The sequence below is a fragment of the Fundulus heteroclitus genome, chromosome 19 (genome assembly GCF_011125445.2).
Source record: "Fundulus heteroclitus isolate FHET01 chromosome 19, MU-UCD_Fhet_4.1, whole genome shotgun sequence".
NCBI lineage: Eukaryota > Metazoa > Chordata > Actinopteri > Cyprinodontiformes > Fundulidae > Fundulus > Fundulus heteroclitus.
This window is the reverse complement of record NC_046379.1, coordinates 33,352,775-33,374,688: the sequence shown is the minus strand read 5'-3', so window position 1 is coordinate 33,374,688 and position 21,914 is coordinate 33,352,775. Positions and strand designations below refer to the sequence as shown.

The following is a 21,914-nucleotide window of genomic DNA, read 5'->3' as shown; positions in this document are numbered from 1 at the left end:
CTAATATATAATTGGAATGTGCTAATGGAGAGATTTTAGTCTCTTTTTTCTTAGACATTCTGAGATGCAAGTGAGTACCAAGCGGTGCCACAGTGGTCCAGGGGACAGACAAAAAAGGTGTTGTACTTGACTCCTGCCTAATCCAGTTTTTAATCAAATTTTGGACAAAAAATCAGTAATTTTTACAGAAGCTGCATAGAGGTTTAATGGGGAATGTGATGCTACAAGGTTAAGAGAAATATATTTTTGATTATTGAACTTATACGAAGAGGTTGAACTGTGAAAATATTTTGCTTGGATAAATTTTTAATGGATCAAGATCTGGGGTAAAGGTGAAGAACTTTAAGAATAGTTCGTTTTAGAGGGAACGATGTGGTTGATTTTGTTTTGAGACAGTTTTCTTGTAATTTTTGTTTTAATTTTTCTTTTCAACTTATTTACACTACACTACGGATGAAGATGGACAATTCTTGTATTAGACAATTTGATTTTGTACAAAATCCATATTGGCAAAATGCCGGCAGAATTTCTTGTGGTTTCAGACACAACGATTGGAGAAAGAAGATTTATGGACAATGCTCGTCCTGGAACGATGTTGTGGTGCTGAACTGAGACATGAGGACTGAAAATGGACAACTAATTGCAGGGGCAAAAGACAGAGGCATCGGATAACCTTCAATGGACCGCAACACGAAACAAAGATGAGTTGGCAGACACCCCTTCTGCATTTCACATCGGATTTTCCTGTACACAATTAAAAAACGAAACACACATTAGAAACAAACACATTGACGGATGCGCTTAGGAGAAAACTTTCAGATTAAAAGCGATCAAGATTATTATTAAACCCCTAGGATGTTAATTGTTTTAAGTCAGAGCTGTTATTAGCGAGCAATAAGAGGGTCAAACGCATTCGGACAAGTGGTACTGGTCTGGAAACAAAGCTGGTAGAGTTCGCAAAGATAAGAAGGATTTCCTTTACTTTTCTAACAAAGTTTTTATTTAAATCATCTAAAACATATATAGATATGTATTGGAATTTTATTAACCCCACAAGGGGTTTGACTAAGATTCAAAGAGGCACCTTTAAGATACAATAAGCTTCATAAAATACATCATGCATGAGAAGAAATAGGGGGACACCGCTAATAGACATCCATTTTGCACCAAAATGTTAAGTTACGTGATGAAAGCATAGAGTACCTTAAGAAATTATGCTAAACCTAAACAGAGTCGACAACGTATGAATATTGGTGATTAAAGTAAGGAGGAATCGTAAAAGGAAAATGGATAAGAACAATGTATGTAATTCAGACGACATGGGGAAAAAATACATCTACATCAATGAGCGATAATTATGATCATGAAAAACTAGTGAGCGAAAAATCTAAAGTAGGCATTACAGCAACAGTTAATAGCATAAACGAATGAACGAACGAGTGAGCAAGCTAATTTTTCAATATAAGCAGAATAAACTCTAAACCTTTTAACCTTGTTCAAGCGAAGAAGAAATTGTGAGCACAACATTTACTGGGTATCTTAAAGATTAGAATAATGCCTTATTCTACTAAATAACTTGTGTAAATTAGGGATTAAAGCACCAGTGTAAATAGTTTGAAATTGTACGCAGTTACCTAAAAGGTTTGAGGAGACTTAACATCTATCTGTTTGAACAAAAAATAGCACAATAGTTGTCCTTTAACTAGATGTTAAAGCATCCAGAAAAAAAAACCCACATAAACATAGTTTAGCCATCTATTACCCTTGAGGTCTTTTAGACCTGGATAATCTAACGATTATCCTCTTGCGTACATACAGAAAAGAAATGAGGTCAATTAGATTAGTTGGACGTTTGGTATCTGGTCAGGACAGCAGAAGCGACTCCTGGACACAAGATGATGATAGGAGGATAACAACTTGAACATGATATCAATGCATGAAGGTTGGCTCTGAGGAACATCAGAGCTGCAATGGTACCCGACAGTGAAACTCCTGCTGTGCTACAAACATCTTGAACAGGACTATGCATGACTGCTTTGCTTCACAGGTGATGGAATTCAACTACAAGGTTTCACGAACATGACATGGAGAGGTTGGCGTTCAGGAAACGCACCTAGAAAACACTCTAGGACTCTTAAAGACAGAACATTTGAAAATGGGTATTCAACAATATGCAACTTGGGGTTAATGGGCCCGAAAGGGGGACACTAAAGAGGAGATAAACTTGAAAGCCTGGGCTTGCGACGAGAGACATTTCACAGACAGGGGGTGTGGACACCCAGGAATAGCTGCTGTGGTTTGAAAATGTCAGAGATTTGTCGCAGGTGGTGGAGTGTTTCGATGACCCAGGCGCTTGGAACAGGGTTGGACCAAGGAGACGACGTCATGTTCCCACAGGGATTACCTGTAACCTAACACTGACTGTGAACAAGTTTATGTTTGGGTTTGCTGGGATTGCCAAAAGGAGCATCGGAGATGACTTTCTCTATCCTGACCAGGTTCACACTTAAAATGCAAAGAACAGAATTATAGAGGCCTAAATAAATACGGACACAGAGAAGTGTTTATACAAAGAATTCCACTAATCCTCAATTTAAGGTGCAGATACTAAGGCTAAACAAAGAATTAGAAGAAGGGCAAAACTTAATGCTGATCATTTACCAACGGGTGGTCAATATTTAAGAGGGTTCAATGGAACTGCACAATTTCTTCAATAATCACAACAGACAGTGATTGACGAAACATAAAAGCAAATTCTAGAATGGGGATTTTTAATCTGCTGGGACAACACAGTGCAAACATAAAATAAGGATTTATAGATCACTGGGTGATATAAGTTAACAAAAGACAGATCCTAAATTTGGAAAAACTGTAGAAAAAGCAACGGTAATAATAATAGATGAATGAAAATGTAAGAAAATCACTCGGAGTAATGTCTGCTTAAAGTTTTTCAAGGGTAAACTAAACACATGAGAACAAGAACTAGATACTTGTTAAAGGGTTGATTTACTTGGGGATATAATTATGCTTGGATGTATTATCAGTTAAACTAATGTTGAATGACTGAAAAAGGTTTAAAGACCTAGAGCAGTATGGAGCTTCTTACATGGTCAGGGGGCGATAAGCAACAATGAGTTACTGCTCACAGCATACTACAGTTTAACGGTTTGTTTCAAATAAGATTCAAACAGGATGTCTCCTGGACAGGAGACATCTGCTGCTGTAATTTCTGAAGTTAATTTAGAAACGGATTGGCTTGTCTTGTGTCATGTGACACAAATCAGTTGCGTGATCAAGGGGATGCTGGTGTTTTATGTGTATGGGGGCGCGTTCGTATGTGATGGGTAGTGGTATTGTGAGTATTGCCTGATGGGCCCGACCAATTTGAAATGCGTTCCGCGGTCCATGGCTGAAGTGGTCTGGTTTCATTCAACCACTAGACCCCCATGTAGTATATGTATTACAATTTGGTCTTTCTGATATTTGCCTAGAGCAAAAAACAGAGCAAATCATTGTTCTAGAAGTGTTGTTAATTATACAAACAGTGCCAACTGTAGAAAAACACATGTGGGTAAAAAATTTAGAAACAATGAATCAGAAGGATTCTATAGTGTAATGATTCTAGCTCAGTGTTTCGCCTGATCACCTCCTCCCTACTGATCACCGTCACCTGCAACTGATTCCCTGCTCTAATTACTCCTGTCAGCCCATCCCTATATAAGCACTCCTCTTTCAGTTTGTCTTTGCTGGTTTGTCTGATCTCCAAGACTCTGCACTCCCTCAATCACCAGATGTCCAGCTTCCCTTCTGCTCCCCAGCCTGTGCACTCCTCGCCAGCCAGTCTGCTACCTCACGCCATCCCAGGTTAGTGGATCTTGCCTCCCACTCACCTCTTTACTTTGTGTTCCAGTCTTCCCTCCTGTCTCGATCCACCAGCACGTCCTGGCTTTCACCCTGACGCACCACAGCCACAGTCCTCCTTCACATCCTGGTCCCTGTTCCGACGCACCACCTGTCCCACTTCGTCAGCACGCTTTGGACCCAGCTCCGGAGCTCATCAGGCTCGTTCTGTCGGTGCTCCTGCGTCCCGTCTGCGGTGGCTCTGAGGACCACCGTACCCGTCTGCCTGCTCAATCTCCACCATCTCCAGTCTTCTTCAGCCCGGTCCTGATCCATCCTACCTTCTTTGTGGCAATAAAGCTCCTAAATATCCGGCTCTGTGTGTGGTTTGAATTCGGGCTCGGACCCCGGTCATTACATTTAGTTTGTGATAAAGCAGTTCTTCCTAAAAGCTTATTCCAAGAAGCAGCTATTTTGAGCCATGGGCAATTGCCATGTCTCAAAAAGGGAGGGATAACCATAATACAGCAACATATGGATTTCATTTATAGGATATAATTCATACACAAAATATTTTTTTGTAAAGCATGTACGATCTGTGTTAAAAATTACCCTCAGGTTAATTTTAGATCAGAACAGTGAAGGTTTCCAGAACTAAAGGAACCTTTTGATGTGATGCATATGGATTTTATTGAACTGACACAAAGTGGCCCTTACAAATACTGTTTGGTAATGATTGATGCATTTTCAAAATGGGTTGAAATAGTTCCAGCAAAGCACACAGATGCACTGACAGTAGCTAAAGCTATATGCAAAGGTTTGGCATCCCACAGAAAATTTACTGTGAAAATGGTCCACATTTTCTGAATCAGGTCATTCAGCAAATGGCAAGCAGGTTACAGATAACCTTAAAGAAATACTGTGCCACAAAGTGCAGAACTTGTGAAAAGGACAAATGGGACATTTAAATCCAGGCTTAATAAGTGCATGGAAGAAACAAAGAGGCCATGCCCAGAATGTCTGGACCTAGTAAAACTGTACATGAGAATAACTCCAACGAGCAGTGGTTTGACTCCGTTTGAAATAATATATGGTAGACCATATAAATTACCGCTGTTCACAATACAGACACCACCTAAGGAGGAAGAAAAAACTCTAGCAGACTATATGAGAGAAATGTTGCAGTCTAAAAAAGTGTCCAATGCAAATTTACTGCGAGGAGAACCTTTGTCTCCACAGGATCCACAAGCAGTGAGACCAGGAGACTGGGTGTTAACTGGGCGAGCCAAAGGTGGGAAGGACCATCCCAAGAGCTCCTGACCACGCCAACAGCTGTGAAGATTGCTGAAAGACCTTCCTGGATTCACCTCAGCCACTGTAAGTTACAGAGAGTGTTAAATAACTAAAGCAAGGATGGGCAACTGGCGGCCCGGGGGCCGCACACGGCCCTCGTCATCACTCAGTGCTGCCCGCGAATAGATCAATAATAATTTAATAATGATAAAAAAAAACAAAAAACTTGTAATTATACTTTTGACCGATAGGGGGTCGTACCCAAACAATAGCGGGCATGGGCCGCTTTGCAACAGCGAGGAAGAAAGTCAAGAGCCCTGGCCACTAGCAGTGGAATAAAGGGAAAACTTGACGAGAAAGTCACATTTTTCAGACAAAATGGGAAGAAGTATGGACATGGGGAATTTTTTTTTGGTCTCTTGTCATTCACACACAACATAAACCGTGAGAGCCGACGTGAGTTTTGAAACGGCAAAGCTTTGTCTTAAGCAGAAGTTCAAACGTGCAGCGCCGCGTTCACAGACCAGTGTGATGCATTCGTGAGCGTCAGAAAGCTATGGTGCATTCAGGAGCATGGGACATCAGATTTTTCAGAATAAAAAGCTAACAGATGTGCATAATCGAAAAGTAACAGAAATACAATTATAGAGCATTCAGTATTGTAAGAAAGCCCACACAGTTTCTGGATAGACACATTATTGTTTGAGTTAAGTTCTGTTCCGTTTTATGCCTCTTTCCTTGTTAATTTAAAATGACCCATGTACCTGAATGCATTGATATGGAGTCTTTTGCTTAAGGACATATTAAAATGCATTTATATGCAGAAAATAGTTATATGTTGGTGCAGTAAACATACAGATATAAATTCATCTAAAATTTGTTCTTATTGAGAATAATTTGTAGCGTCTTTCATATCCAATTATTTGAAGTGCGTGGTCATGTGGCCCTCCAATGGTCGTGCTGAAAAAAATGTGGCCCTCTTTATCATGGAAGTTGCCCATCTCTGACCTAAAGGGTTGGAACAGTGGGGAAGTCCGATTTACAAAGGGGTTTGTTTTTTTTAGGGCCACTCGTCTCAACGTCGGTGAAGAAATCAACTGATCCCTGTTCTTTAGAGTCCTGGGTAAAATTAACATCTCTGCTAACCTAGCAAAAATGGGGTTCCCATGTAGGTGGGGCTCCCTTTGCGTTGTGGCTGTTGCGTGCATTATCTATTTCAGTCCAGATCCAATGAGTGAGAGAAGAAAAAGGTTCATCCACTCCACTGCCATGAAGATTTGGCTGGGTGATATCCCAAACCACCATGTTGACAACTTATGGGAAACGTATGCAAGAACGCAAAGTTACAGGCTATCCCACCAAGATGAAGGCTGTTATGCCTAAAGGAATGAAACATCCAGTGTGTATTCACTCACCTAGAGGGAACGATATGGTGAAGGTAGGGCATGCAGCAGGATGCCAGAGTACCATCACTGACCTTTACTCTGACTTTGTCTGCGGCATTGTCCCTAATGGAAGGTACACCAGCTGTTCTACTTTGAAACCACAAGTCAACTGTCCTAAAGAGGGTGGCTGGTTCTTGTGTGGAGGAGACAGTATCTATCCATCATTGCCTATAAACTGGTCAGGTACATGTGCACCTGTGTTTGTTTCTGACCACACTGTTATCATCTCAGCTCAAGCTGTGAAGGAAAATCATCCTTCTAATGGGAGGAGAAGAGAACTCAGTTCCAGCTCTGTTTTTCAGCCCCATGATCCCATATGGGGTTCCAACGTTCCCTCTGAACATAACTCAACTCAACTCAACTCAAACTTTATTTATAAAGCACATTTAAAACAACCGGGGTTGACCAAAGTGCTGTACAGATAAAAGATAAAAACTGAATGATAAAATACATAAACACAATGCAAAAAGAAAAATTGAATGCAGATAAAAATATAATAGGATAAATGTTTGAATTTAAATAAAATATTAAAATAGATTATTATTTGCCAAATGTCCACCTAGACTTGATTAAAAGCCAGGGAAAAGAAATGTGTTTTTAGAGAGGATTTAAAAACCTCCAAGTAGCCTGCCGATCGAATATACCAAGGCAAGTTATTCCAGAGTCTCGGTGCCGCTGCCATAAAGGCACGGTCACCTTTGGTTTTAAGTCTGGTTTTAGGCATGGCCAGTAGCAACTGATTAGAGGATCTCAGTGTTCTGGCCGGGACATGGATTCTGAGAAGCTCAGTCAAATACTGGGGGGCTAGACCATTAAGAGATTTAAAAACAAACAATAAAATTTTAAAATCTATTCTAAAAACAACCGGAAGCCAATGCAGTGAGGCTAGAACGGGTGATATGTGGTCACGTTTACGCTGTACTGGAGTACAGTGAATAAAATAGGACTTTCACTTTTCCCGTGGTTTGGAGTTGGTAAATCTATGCTGATGATTGAGACACTGGACTACAGAATCAAGACCCTAGTGAACATGACGATGGACATCAATAAAAGACAAAAGAAACAATTAAGTGAAATGCATTTAATGGTACTACAAAACAGAATGGTTTTGGACATGTAAACTGCTAGCCAAGGTGGTGTATATATAATGATTGGAATTTCCTGCTGTATGTACATTTCTGATGCAAATGAAACTCATTGTTGGAAAAATGTGAATGTAATCATTTTATTTCTATCAAGTTACAGGTATTTGGTTTGTTTAAGAGTTTGCTTTCAGGAAGGTTCTGTTGTAATTAACCTTAGACAGGGAGAACAAATGGTTCTCCCAGATAAGGCTGCAACAAAGCTTGCTCCCATGTTTGTTTTCCACCCCCATGGTGTAAATTCCTGAATCCTTCTGACCCAACCCTCCTGACCCCCTCTTTGATGTGTGACAATAAAGACAAGAGGACAGAAATGACAGAAATGGAGTGCAGTTCTCCTTTTCTATAGAACAGTCTAAAACTTGTGTTGTGTGGTTTTCGTTCTAGGATAAAAGGGGTTATCTTTAATAACCCTATCACTTAGTAGGGGTGTCTCCCCTCTCTGTTGCTGGGTAGAATAACAGGGCGGTTTATTGCCCTGAGGGGGTGGAAGGAGAGGAGGTTAGTCATCCTCCCCCTTGACCGAGCCGGAGGAGTTTTAAAGTTGATAAAAAGAGTCTTTGTTTAGAGCTTACTTCAGACATATACCTGTTCTCGACCGTGCGGGGAAATCATCTTGATTGGTAAATGTATACTCTGTCTCCATATTTAATTTCTATGAATTAAATATGCATTTAAACTGTTCTACCTCTTGATTAATGTCTTCTCACTTGCGGCCAAATCCGGAACTGGGGAAAGATGGGTTTTCAATAGACATGTAACAGCAGGCCGGTAAACCCGATCTTCATCATGGTGCCGTGACGGTCGGATTTTGGCTGTGAGTAAAAGTCTGTTTGAAAATTGGACACGAAAAGAGGACTAATTCTGCAGCATCACCGGTCGACCGGAAAAATGTAAGGAAATTATTGTCCATTGGCAAAATGTTAGATGTATAGGCTAAATTAAGTGGTGCTGTGGTTTAAGATACTCTCTTCTCAAAATATCAGAGGCTGAACAGTACAACTAGGTTTGAATGGAATTTATGTTGAAACTAAGAAATGATTAAATGGGATTTATGTCCACGTCAAAAAACGTAAAATAAGGTAGAAACGATAAAATAGATAAAAGCCAAGAAGCCGTAAGTGGTAAGGCTGTCAAAAAATAAAATAAAAAGACAATAAAAAAGTTAAAACACATAGATAAAAAAATAGTCTCAGGAAGTTGGTCGCTCCCCCTCCATGACTGACGAGTCTGGTGATTTCTAAGAGCCGGGATGAAAAACTTTCCCTGAGAAAGGAGACTCTCAAAAGTAGTTTAGTGATAGGGATCTTTAAGTTGAGGTTAGGAACAGCAAGACCCTAAATCGGTGAGCTGTAAGAGAATAAAATAGAGAGAGAGGATAAATACAGAAGATAAATATAGAAGATAAAAGAGAAATGGATTAAAAGGGGCCCCAGGAGGACAATTGGATTGTTTTCTAGCGACAGAATTGGATTCTGGAGCACGACGGTCAGACCGAGGCGAGTTTAAAGAAAAAGGAAGGTTCCATCATTGAAAAAAAAGGTTAATGCATTAATGATGTTTGTTGAAGTGCAGGACAACTTTCAATGCAGTAAAGCATTTGAGGTATTGGCTGCAAGCTGAATGGGTGAGTTGCATTGGAGAGAGAGCACGGCCAGCTGCATCTTGGTGAGTTTTGGGGAAAATTTTTATTTTAAAATGTAGCCTAAAAGTTAGAAAGAGGTTAGAAGTTTGGAAAAGTTGTTGAAAATTTGGGAGAACATTAAACATCTGTTTGAGGCATTATAAATTGGGAAAAAACAAAAAAGGGAACATGCCTTATGTTAGAGTGTAATTCTAACTAGCGTCATCTATTGCAAAATAGCATCTTAAAATGCCTAATGAATGTATATACTTTCAGACATAAAATATAATTTGCGATTAAAATGTGATTAAAAGGTTTTCATTGTTTGATAGCCCTAGTTATAATAAATAAATAAATAGATATAATCCGTCAGACTTCAATCTAGCTGATTAATAGAGAGTAGTAAACCCTATCAGCTTTAGCTCATTTGCAGTCCTGGGAAAAACACAGTAAGCAGAACTAAACAGAGTTAAAAGTTGAGGTTAAACTGTACCTTAATAGTGTGTGCAAACGGATATTGCGGTTGATTTGACAGATTTTGTTAACTCTGCATTTAGTCATGAGTCAGTTTTGAAGTTATCCTCAAATGAAGCAGCTAAATTTGAAGAATCTAGGACCAATGTTAATGGCTTGCATTGTTTTATTATAGATACTGATATTACAGAACAGCAGAAATTAGTAGGAACGGAAAATATTGTGGGATCATCACAGGACGGTGCCCAAAGTATTCATTGTATGTAACCACATTTTCATAGTCCCACAAAATGCAGATGCCCTTGTTACACAATAATTTAGAGGCAGAGGAATCTTTTTTCTTTGTTCATTTGGTAATGTGCAAATTCTGGTGAACAAACTTTTCAACATCAGTTGCTGGTGATTGTTCGTGGCCGGCAGAATTTGACTTAAAAAGTTACTAAACAAATGCACAAAACTGATTTTAGAGCTGTTTTAAAATGTACCTTTGGTGTTTTTTATACTTTCTTCCTTGATAAATGTAATTACACAGCATCTTCTTTATACACTTTAGCAGAAATTTCCTGAGTTTGACTGAGACTCTCAACATCTTCCGAAAAAAAAAAAAAAATCAGTAGGATGGATCAAACACACTGGTGTGGATCCTAAAACAATTTTTTGCCATTATGGGTGGAGTATTTGGAGAAATACGGTTAGACAGCGTGTCTTCTTCAGTGTCTCAGCTGATGAAATTACATCTTGATACACTCGCTGAGACAATATTTGATGCACCATTTGCCTGTGACTCAAAGGAAGGGTGAAACACAACGCTTGAGTTTGTTAATTACTAAAAGTTAGTAAAATTACAGTTATTGGAAAACAACATAGGAAGGGAGTGTGAGTAAGCAGCTGATTCAATCGAGAAATGTCTCTACTTTAATTTAAGGAGGGGGAGCTCCCTCCCCCCTGTTTTTCTTTTTCTATCTTTATTTTGTTACAGGTCTGTTTGTTCTGGAGTATGGACACGGATGACATAAGGCGCAGATCGGTGCCGATTTGGGGTTGGAGGAATAAAACTGAGCATTTACAGCCGATATGTGTATCCATGGGGCACCCATCACATCTGCTACAGTCGCTTACGCTAGACACTGAGCAAGAGGCTGTTTCACATCACAAGCAAGTCAGCCTGGCCTCCCAATACGACCTCACCTCCAGAAGGTCAGTACCCCAGCAAGGGGATAACGCTCCCATGAACAATGGTTACACACCATGGAACAATGGCCAACGCCTATGAACAGCACAGATCCTAAGCTGTCAAGGGAAATGACTGTCTGCATACACTGGAGTTGCATACTTCATCCAGTTTCTGAGTCGTGGACCAGAACTTTGTCACTGAGGTGCGTCGGCAGCGAACCATTGCAACACGTGGGGGACGAATGTGGAGTTCCACACATGGAAGCTGTGAGTGCGAAGTCGAAACTCCAATCTCCTTTCTGCTAATTCTTAACAATAGTCAGCAAAGCAGAGATGCTTTGGATGAAATTGTGGAAGCTGTAAATGAACTCCGGAATCTCCATGTTCAGCATGCATCCAAATCTATAAATCTAACCCCAGGATCTCCCATCAGACTTCAGGGGCAGACAGATCTGGGATTTTTAGCATTTTCTATGGTTAGAACAAGCCATGAGTGAATTAAATCATTCTTTCTCTCAACCACTCTCACCTGTAAATGACTCGTCACAGTTCCAGCAACAAGTTGCAAATGTTTTAAATGAAATCATGCAAATGGTTAACGACCTTCAAAATATACCTGTTCAGCATGGGGTGGGGGTTGCCAATTTAAATCCAGGTAATTCACCGGATAGACATCAGGGTCATACGCACTCAGGTTCGAATTATGAGCATTTATTATCACTAGAACAAGCGATCCATCAATGAAACATTTCTGTCTCTCAAACATTTACCTCTAATCCTACAAGCGATCAGTTTCCGCAGCAGCAGCAGCAAAGGGGGTCCTTTAAATCAAAGTATTGTCGAAAGCGGTAAACATCGTCGGTCTGGTTCTTCGAATACTGTTTTGCAAAATCCCTCATCCAGTTCACCTCAACAGCCACTTTTGACTGCACCTGTCATTCCCACGCTTGACCGAGAGGATCAGCTCTGCACGAGTCAGTCTCAGTCAGCTGTTAACCCCTGCATTCAGCGTGAACGTTTCAATGTTACAGAAATAAGACGTCCTTTCAGCATGACGGCATCACAACCCAGGGAAATTCCTAACCCAGCCGAATTTTACACACAGGTTTATCATCTTCTCACCAAGCTTGCGGACTCTGTTGCACCTTTAACGTTGGGCAACAATATTATACAGCTAGAATTAAGCGGGGAAGGATTTTCTTGTCATGCGATCGTTCAAATAAATAATGAAGGTGATTCAATTCTGCCTGCATTTCTGGAATTTTTAGACGAGTTAATACAGTCTAATGGAGAATTGCCAAGCCCCGAAAACCTGGAAATAGTACTTCAGATTGTAGGAGGCCCACACGGCGGTGCAAAACTTAAGGCAATAAAAACATTAGACTGTGAGCTGATTCATAAAAAACATTGTCATCTCTATTGTCATGTATTTGTCTTAGTTTACATCAATAAAGAGGAGACTGGTTGGAAGGTGGTTGCGGTACGTTTACTAGAACTGAACTACAGAATACAGGAAGAAAAACAGTCCCCTCCGTAACATAGAGGTACGGTGGCCGCAGAGGCACAAACATAACAACGGGAGAACCCGATTTAATATCAAACATTTCCTTCCCCCATATTCAAAAAGACTAACCCCCAAAATCAGATAACGTACCCCAAATTAAGGCATAACTTAACTCCAACGTTTTCAACCGTAAAAAGGATATGAAAGTCCATCAGCAAGGATTCAGCTAAAAGTCCAGGCGGTCAGGAGGTCGTCGTTCGCATGTGGGGTACCGGTGAGGATGGTGGGTCACCGGAGATGGCAGTGGCGCTGATTCCGTTGGTGATGGAAGCTGGGACACCCGGTCTGTAACGTTGTCCTCTTGAAGTGTGGCTGGCAGGGTGTCAGGGGCGGCCAGGTCCACCACCACATCGGCCTGGCTGGAGATATCTAGCGGAGGAGAGTCCATGGGCTCCGATGCAGGGCCCCTTCTGGTCAGCAGTTGGTCCGTATGACGACACCACACTGCGTCATTGTTGGTGCGTATTTGGTATGACAGCGGCCCGATAATGGCCACCATCTCTGCTGGCACCCACCTGGGACCCCTTAGGTAATTGCGAGCCAGGACCGGGTCTCCTATATGAAAAGACCGTGGTGTGCCCGACCTGCGTTGGCTCTGCTCTTGCTGGCTGCTATGGACAGTTTTGCTCCTTGACGGCGGCCTTATGCAATCCAGTTTGGTGCGCAGCACTCTTTTCAGGAGGAGCTCAGCGGGCGGCGCTTTAGTGGTGCTGTGTGGCGTGTTTCGGTAAGTCAGCATGGAACTGTACAGTCGCTGATGAAGGGAACCTTGGGACACTGAGGCCTTTAGACTGTTCTTTAAGGTTTGTACAAATCTCTCGGCCAGTCCATTGGTGGACGGGTGGTAGGGTGCTGACTTAATGTGTTGAATTCCATTCATTTTGAGGAAAGCCTCCATCTCCTCGGCGACAAACTGGGGCCCGTTGTCGCTCACCAGCTGCTCCGGTATTCCATACCGGCTGAACATTTCCTCCAGACGCTCAATGGTTTTCCTTGTGGTTGTAGACTTCATGATGACCACGTCTTGCCATTTGCTGTGCGCGTCCACCACCACCAACAACATTCTGTCCTCGATTGGTCCAGCAAAGTCAATGTGTATACGCTGCCACGGCTCCGCGGGCCATTCCCATGGGTGGACTGCCGCTGGTTTGGGTGCGTTTCGCACTGTCTGGCAGGTAGTGCAATGGCCCCCGTACTCCTCAATGTGCTTGTCTAGCCCCGGCCACCAGAAATAACGGCGAGCCAGTTCCTTCATGCGCACTATACCACAGTGCCTGACATGGAGTTGTTTTAACATGGGGCTGCGCAGAGAAGGGGGTATGATGACCCTTCTGCCCCACAGCAGACACCCCGACTGTGCAGACAGTTCCTGTTGCCTGGCCAAGTATGGTTTGCTGTCAGGTGTGCTTGATATTCTCCTGCCTTTTATGATGGCATCCGTTACCGCCGATAACACCGGATCGTTCCGTGTGGCATGTTGCACTTGTTTGCGGTAGGTGGGAGAGGCCATCCGCATTACCATGTAACTCAGATCGGTGGTACTTGATGTCGTAGTCATGGCCTGAGAGCAGCAGCGCCCATCTCTGCATTCTGCTTGCGGCCAACGGTGGAATGCCCGCGTGTGGTCCCAGCAAAGCGGTTAGCGGTTTGTGGTCGGTCAGAAGCGTAAATCTCCTTCCAAAAAGGTAATGATGGAATTTCCTAATTCCAAACACGACGCTCAGGGCCTCCCGCTCAATCTGTGCATAGTTACATTCAGCTTTATTTAGGGTCTTAGAGGCGAAAGCAATGGGTTTGTCTGTGCCGTCCGGCATGATGTGTGAGACAACTGCGCCAACCCCATAGGGGGATGCGTCGCAGGCCAATTGAAGTGGCAGTGCTGGGTTGAAATGGGTAAGCACCTCAGAGTTCAGCAGGGCTTTCTTTGAGCTGGCAAAAGCTATTTTGCAAGTCTCTGACCACTCCCATTTCTTTCCTTGCCTCGGCAGCTCGTGGAGGGGCTTCAATAAGGTGGAGAGATTGGGAATGAAACGGCCATAGTAGTTCAGGAGCCCCAGATATGAGCGTAACTCGTTTACATTTTGTGGTGCTGGGGCTTCTAAAATGGCTTTGGTCTTGGAGGAGCCCTTGTGTAGACCTTTGTCGTCAATCATATGACCCAGGTATTCAATGGAGGACTGGAAAAACTCACATTTCTCCTTGTGAACTTTCAATCCATGTTCCCTCAGCCTCTGCAATGTCATGTCCAGGTTGTGGAGGTGGTCAGCGTTGTCTCTCCCCGTTATGAGGATATCGTCCAAGTAACACTGCACCCCTGGAAGTCCCGACAGAATCTGATCCATGGCCTTTTGGAAGAGTGCAGGGGCCAATGTGATCCCAAAAGCCAAACGGCTGTACCGGAAAAGGCCCTTGTGCGTGCTGACTGTCAGTAGCTCTTTGGACTCCAGGTCCACCGGCATCTGTAGGTAGGCCTGGTTCAGGTCAATTTTACTGAACTGTTTGCAATTCGCTAGACCCGCAAACAGGTCTTCGAAGAGGGGCAGTGGATAGTGTTCATTTTGCAAGGCTGGGTTAACAGTCACTTTGAAATCACCGCAAATTCGTAGGCTGCCATTTTTCTTAAGGACGGGCACGATTGGGGTTGCCCAGTCACTGACAGGCACCGGTTCGAGCACCCCGCTATTCACCAGATTGTCCAGCTCTTTTTCCACTTTAGGACGCAGTGCGTATGGAACTGGCCTTGCTTTAATGAATCTGGGGATGCTGCCTGGTTTTAGGGTCAACTTTGCAGTGATACTTTTCATGTGCCCTAGTCCATCAGTGAAAAGTTCACCGTGTTTCTTTAAGACAGCTTCCAGAGCTGTCTCTCCTTGACTCATCATGTAGATGGTAGGCCAGTCAATCCGCACTTTATCCATCCATGCGCGGCCTAGCAGGGACGGGTAGTTGCCTCGAACAATGTATAATGGCAGCTTTACACATTGTCCATTTCGCTCCACCATAACCTTGACCAGGCCCTTGACAGCCACTGTCTCCCCTGTGTAGGTCTTCAGCACCACCTGAGCTCGTTGGATTGGTAAGTGGTGTAAGTGTTCTTTGTACACTGTCTCTGAAACCAGCGACACTGCTGCCCCGGTGTCAATTTCCATCCGCACTGGTTTACCCTCCAGCAAGTGTGTTGTCCAGTAGCTGGACAACACACCATTGCGTCAGCTTGCATGAATGTTTTCACATCAAATTTCCTGCCCCCTAACACTTTAGCCATCCCCTCCCCGGTGGACTACCGGCGGCAGTGCAAGACTTTTTCGGACGCATCCATTCAATGGTTGGAGTGGGTAGCTGTTGAACGAGGCATTTTCATTCAACATGCGCTCAATAAAGGTGAAATGAAAGTCAGGCCTTATTATGTGGATGGATTTGCAGAGGTTCAAGGGGTCAAAATTGTGTTTGAGTTCAACAGATGCTTCTACCACGGCTGTCCCACATGCTTTCCAACTAACCAGATATGTCCTCTCAGAGGAGTTTGCTTTTAAGCGTTCCACTCAGCTACAATGGATAGCCAGGCTATTGAAATCAGTTTACAATTACAGGTTATGTGGGAACACGATTGGATTCCAATGAGGGTGTCGCACTCGGGTCTCAAAAGGTTTCCGGTGTGTTTCAGCGCACCGGAGCCTCTTTCCCCACGAGAAGCTCTGTTTGGGGGCAGGACTTGTGCTCTCAGGCTGAGGTACATGGCTGGGGTGGAGGAATTGGTGCATTATGTTGACTTTACTTCCCTGTACCCATACGTGAATGCAAACTGCTGCTATCCACTCGGCCATCCCAAAATCATTTGCAAAGATTTTTAAGATCCCCGTAGCTACCTTCGTTTCCTCCGCGTGGTCTGTTTTTTCCTATGTTGCCGGACAGGACATCTAGCGGTAAACTCGTGTTCACTCTGTGGTTGCGGCACAGAGTAATGAACTACCAGACAGGTCCCTGCACCCACTCTAACCAAGAGAGAGCGTTAACAGGTGTATGGGTAAGTGTGGAATTCTGCAAAGCTTTAGAACATGGTTACCTCCTTGCTGAAATCACAGAGGTCAGGCATTTTGAAAAACAAAGCAGTTTAATCTTTAAACTGTACATCCACACTTTTCTCAAGGGTACGCAGGAAGCTACAGGTTTCCCAGCTGAAGCGACAGATGAGGAAAGTCGATTGAAATATGTGGCACACTACAAACGTGACCAAGGCATTCAGCTGGATGTGGAGAACATTGAGGTGAATCTGACTTAAAGGCAGGTGGCTAAATTGTGTCTGAACAGTTTTTGGGGCAAATTTGCATAGACAAATGATTTGGCTCAGACCAGCATTGTGAGCGAGCCCAATGAGATTTTAACTTCCTGTTTTCAGGTAAATACACAGTGAGCTACTTTCACTTTCTGAATGATGAAATGTGTATGGTTCAGTGGAAATACAACAAGCGCTGCATGTCTCCACCCAACAAGGTGAATGATGTCTTCATCGCTGCTTTTACAACTGCGCATGCACTTCTGAAATTGTACACCTGTCTCGAACGAATTCAACAGCGTGTTTTGTACATTGACACGGACAGCTTGATCTACATGGTTAAACCGGGTCAGACCTCCCTCGAGCTGGGAAATTTTGGGGGGGATTTAACAGACGAACTAGCAGGTGATACCATACAGGAATTTGTTTCAGCAGGTCCCAAAAGCTATGCTTACCAGACAAGAAGCCAGAAAAAAGTTGTGATGAAATTTGACACACGAATGTAGTGAGAGGGTGAATTTTGACAGCCTGAAAGACCTGGTTGAAGGTTATTTGCAAGGTTCTACAGGGGATGTTTTACAGGCTCCACAGCATACCATCAGGAGAGATAAAAGAAGTTTCCAGCTTCAAAATGCCAAATTTCAGAAAAAGCTTCGGGTGGTGTATGATAAAAGAAGGCTTTTTCCTGACAGAACAACCCTTCTGTTTGGCTACTAAAGGGTAACTGAGGGAAAAAAATGTCGCTCTTCCGTGAAACACAGGAGATTGAATTTGATCCTAGATTCAAAACCCCTTTTTCACTTCTGGTAGCAGCGCCGAGTGGTTGTGGTAAATCTTTTTTTGTTAAAAGTGTTTTGCAGAATTGTAACCAATTTATGGATGTTGTTCTGTAAATATAGTCTGGATTTACACCTGTTTCCAAATTATGTATTCTGAATTGCAAGAAATTAATAAAAAGATTAAATTCATCGAAGGACTACCTGATTCTTTTGATGATGAAAATTTGTTTCCTCCTGATCGAAATCATTTGGTTATTTTAGACGATGTAATTTTCCAGGCTTTGGAGCATCCAGAAGTGGTCAAGATTTTTACCCAATACTGGCATCATAAAAGTATGAGCATTATTATGCTGACTCAGAATGTGTTTCATCAAGGCAAGTACAGCCATACCATCAGTTTAAACACTAATTATATGGTGTTTAAAGGAGAAGTCTGGTCAAAATCAGAATTCAAACTGCTGAAAGTACTTTAAATATAAAATTACTACATACTGTGCAATAAATTATATGTTTTTTAACACTAGAATTACCAGGGTTTTCGACCTCCCCCCTGAAGTCCTGAAAGAGTCCAAACTGACGACTCTGGTGGCTCAAATTAGCACCCCTTGTTCAATTGTAAATAGGGCCATTGCCTGAGGAATCAGCAGGGGGGAGGAGAGCCGAACTCACAAAAGCATTCCACACTTCTGTACTGTCAGGCCAGAAGGTACGTGGGAATAGTCCATGTTGGGGGTGGGTGCGATCTATGATGGAGGCAGCTCTACAGTAGAAAACTAACCAAATTAATTGTGTTGATCCACCTCAAAAAAATCATGCAAAAGGTGTAGCAAAAGAAATCTGAGAGACTTTGCACATGCAAATTTGCATGCAACCTTTTGTGCTGTGGAGGATAAATAGGTGACTGCTTCATCTATTTAGTTCACAAGAAACAAAATGCAGAAGAGGTTCACCGCTCAGGAGGCATTGGAACTGATTCTGAGCAGTGCCAGCCCTTGTGATTCAGATGGAGAAGATATAGACCTTCAACTGGATGGTCTATATCTATATCCTGAGCTGTCTTCAGGTTAGATTTCTCAACCTACCTATTTTAGTTTCCTGACTATTTTTTTTATTTACAACAAAACAAAAAGTTAATTTGAAATTGTTTATCTTGCAGATGAGGAGACTCTCCCTCTACCAAAAAAGAGAGCTCGTTTGGGGAGTGAGCCGTCAGAGACCGCGAAAGATGGCACAGTGTGGCGTGAAGAACAAGTGGGGACACATCTCCACTTCACTCCAATAGAACCGTACGCCACAGATGGAGAGCCAAGCGCTAAGGCCAGACGAAGTATCCGGAGTCGCCTTCAGAGCTTCCTCTGTTTTATCACTCTTGACATGCTTCGTAGCATTCGAGAATGGACTACTCAACATGCACGTCACACGGAGCAGCTGGATTGGTTCATGGATCTCCCGGAACTAATGGCATTTATTTCAGTCATTATCTTGCGGGGGTGACCAAGGTTCCATCACTATGTGACAGCTGATCAGCAAACCTGGGAAACCCAAGGATCATTGAAACTATGGCCCGAAACCGCTTCCAAGACATCATGCGACACCTACGCTTTGATGACATGTTTACACGCAGTGAGCGAGTGGAGACCGATAAGTTTGCTACAATCTCCGATGTTTGGGGATCGTTTGTCACTAACTGCATCGCATCCTACAACCCTGGTCGACACATCACTATTGATGAACAACTTTTTCCATCAAAGACTCGCTGCTGTTTCCTGCAATACATTGCAACAAAACCGGACAAGTTTGGCATCAAGTTTTGGGTGGCTTGTGACTTGAAATCAAAGTACATCTGTAATGTCTTCCCATATCTTGGCAAGGACCCCAGTCATCTCAGTGGGGAGAGACTGTCCAAGACTGTAGTGATGAGGCTGATGGAACCGTTCATGGACAAGGGCAGAACTGTAACCACGGACAATTTCTTTACATCACTGTCACTTGCACAACGACTGCTTAGCCAGAAAACCACTATCCTCGGCACAGTCAACAAGAGACGACGGGAAATTCCTCAATCCGCTAGACAGATGGATCGCACTGAATTCACCACTCAGATGTTTTCAACCACTGGTGCCACGCTGACGGTGTATGCGCCCAAACGGAAGAAGGCCGTTTACGTTTTCAACAGCATGCACAGCGTGGTTGAGACTGAGGATACCACCAAAAGGAAGCCAAACACGGTCACACAATACAACAAAACAAAGTGCGGTGTGGATGTGATGGACCAAATGGTGCGGGAGTACAGCGTGCGTGCAGGAACACGGAGATGGCCAGTTGCCGTGTTCTACAACATGATTGACATGGCAGCACTGAATGCACATGTGCTTTATCAGGGATGCATTGGGGTGCAGGAGAGATGGGTGGACTTGACAAATATTTCCATCAGAGAAAACTTTCTTTATGGAGAGTTTTCAAGACGCCACCAAAGAACCTCATGGGTATTTAATCGTCAATCTGACTCCCACTTGCCCAGATCGTTTTAGACTGAGAACTGGAATGCTCCCAGGTCAGTGGCCAGCTGTCTATGTACCTAAGTTAAATTAATTCATCATGTCGGCGCGCATAAGAAGGAATGCTCCCTTATTCATAGCTCTGTTTCACGCTACACCGCAGGAACGGAATGACATTCTTGCCCATTGCTCATCCGACTGTCTCAAAGCCTTGTGTGAGATAGCTCTGAATATCTTAAAAGGTAACATTAAATTATCTCCTTCTCAACATAAAAACTGGAAAAGCAGAAAAAGATAATCAGACTGCTGGCTGATAAAAGAACTAGTTTAAAACACAAGCAGTCGGTTCTGAAAAATCAAACAGGCGGGTTTATTCTTCCCTTGCTGAGCATCGTGGCCCCTTTATTAGGACAGGTGTTGGGTGGTGCCATCAGGAGATGAGAGAGAATATCTCTTAGGACAGCGCAAAAGATGTATCTGGTTTCACCGCATCAGTTCAAACGTTTGACCCTGTCAGATTCTTCTACCAGACAGACGGCTGAAGAGGATTTGGATTCTAAAATGAGAGAGATTCTGAATGAACTGGGACTGTGTTCTTATGAAAAAAATTAAAAGGTACAACGCTCTGTTGCAGAGATATCTCACTCTAATGAAGCAGGGTCAGCTGGACGAACCCCGGGTGACTTTTACTATGAAATTTTCACCCTAACAGTCTGTATGAAATAAAAACTGGAGAAAAGAATTTATAATAAAGATGCTTTAATGTTTAATGCATACAGTGTTTTTTAGACACGTTACAGTTTGTAACAATCTTTAAACATTTGTAAAGAACAAGTTCCATGATTAAACGAGCACAAGGCCCTATTTTTGATATAATGCAGATATTTTTTCACAAAATCATATACCATAACATCATTTTTATAAACATCATCGTGGTAGGTAGCCAATATGTCATGCACTGAAAGCCCACAGGCTTTATGACACAGATATTAAACACAGTTGGTGACCGCACACGGCAGACAGAGTTTCTTGAAATTAACGATTATGATACAATATTTTCGAGGATCTATCTTTCAAAAATGTCACTATGCTTGATAGATAAAATTCGAAATCCGGACGGAATCCATAAGAGACGAAATAGGTGGCTTGATCATTCTCTTCCAAAGTCAAAGCTAGCCAGTGTTCTCCAGGCATGTATGAAGGATGAGTGTTAACGATAAAATAGGCGGGTCCGTTGTACATGCGTTTCAGTAGCGGGAGCTGATCGGACGCCCAGCCGCCGTAAAATAAGTCCCCCAGCAGATGATGCATCACACTCTCGATCTCGTGGTTATTCATGTTTTAATAAAAATCCAGCAGGACCTGCCTTTTTGAGTCGATTTCCAAAATTGAGTCGTAACATGTGCACACAATCAGGGTGGTCGTGTGAGGCAGAAGAACTCTGAATTCCATTTCCTGTCTCAAATTCCCATTACACACCGGTGACAAAGCTTCGGCGTCCTCGCTCGGATTGAGATTAAAGACAAACAGGGAATGACCGTTGTTAAATTCCTCACGAGCGGTGCTTAAAGGAAGGTCTTTTAAATGACGACCTTGTAGCGGTGAACATGTTGTAATATTCCCTGACTGAAATACCGTTGTTGAATTGAGGTTGGAACGCTTTGGCAGGGACCTGTCTGCCATCTTTGCAGAGAGCAAAATATTCCATATCCATATGCTTAAAGTTGAAAGGTGACATGCTTCTCCTTCCAGTGAACGCCTCATGATTTACCACACCTAAAGCAACATATTTCGGCATGGTTCCCAAAA

General features: G+C 42.8%; 2 protein-coding genes across 5 annotated transcripts; one reads left to right on the top strand and one right to left on the bottom strand.

The window, feature by feature from the left end:
• The first annotated feature begins 3,107 nt into the window (after nt 1-3,107).
• LOC118567006 lies at nt 3,108-20,949 on the top strand. Of its 4 annotated transcripts, none has more exons than XM_036150941.1 (3): nt 3,108-5,217; nt 10,798-11,015; nt 18,764-20,949. In XM_036150941.1, the coding sequence occupies exon 3, from the start codon at nt 19,167-19,169 to the stop codon at nt 20,136-20,138; it is 972 nt and encodes a 323-aa protein (XP_036006834.1). In that variant the 5' UTR covers nt 3,108-5,217; nt 10,798-11,015; nt 18,764-19,166; the 3' UTR covers nt 20,139-20,949. The 4 variants fall into 4 exon arrangements, with proteins under 4 accessions (XP_036006834.1, XP_036006835.1, XP_036006836.1 ...); XM_036150943.1 differs by lacking the exons at nt 3,108-5,217; nt 10,798-11,015 and adding exons at nt 11,222-11,258; nt 18,526-18,670; XM_036150942.1 differs by lacking the exon at nt 10,798-11,015.
• LOC105922401 (uncharacterized protein K02A2.6) lies at nt 12,702-13,852 on the bottom strand. The gene has a single exon (XM_012858294.2). It carries the CDS (start codon nt 13,850-13,852, stop codon nt 12,722-12,724), a length of 1,131 nt encoding a protein of 376 aa, XP_012713748.2. The 3' UTR covers nt 12,702-12,721.
• Nucleotides 20,950-21,914: the final 965 nt, after the last annotated feature.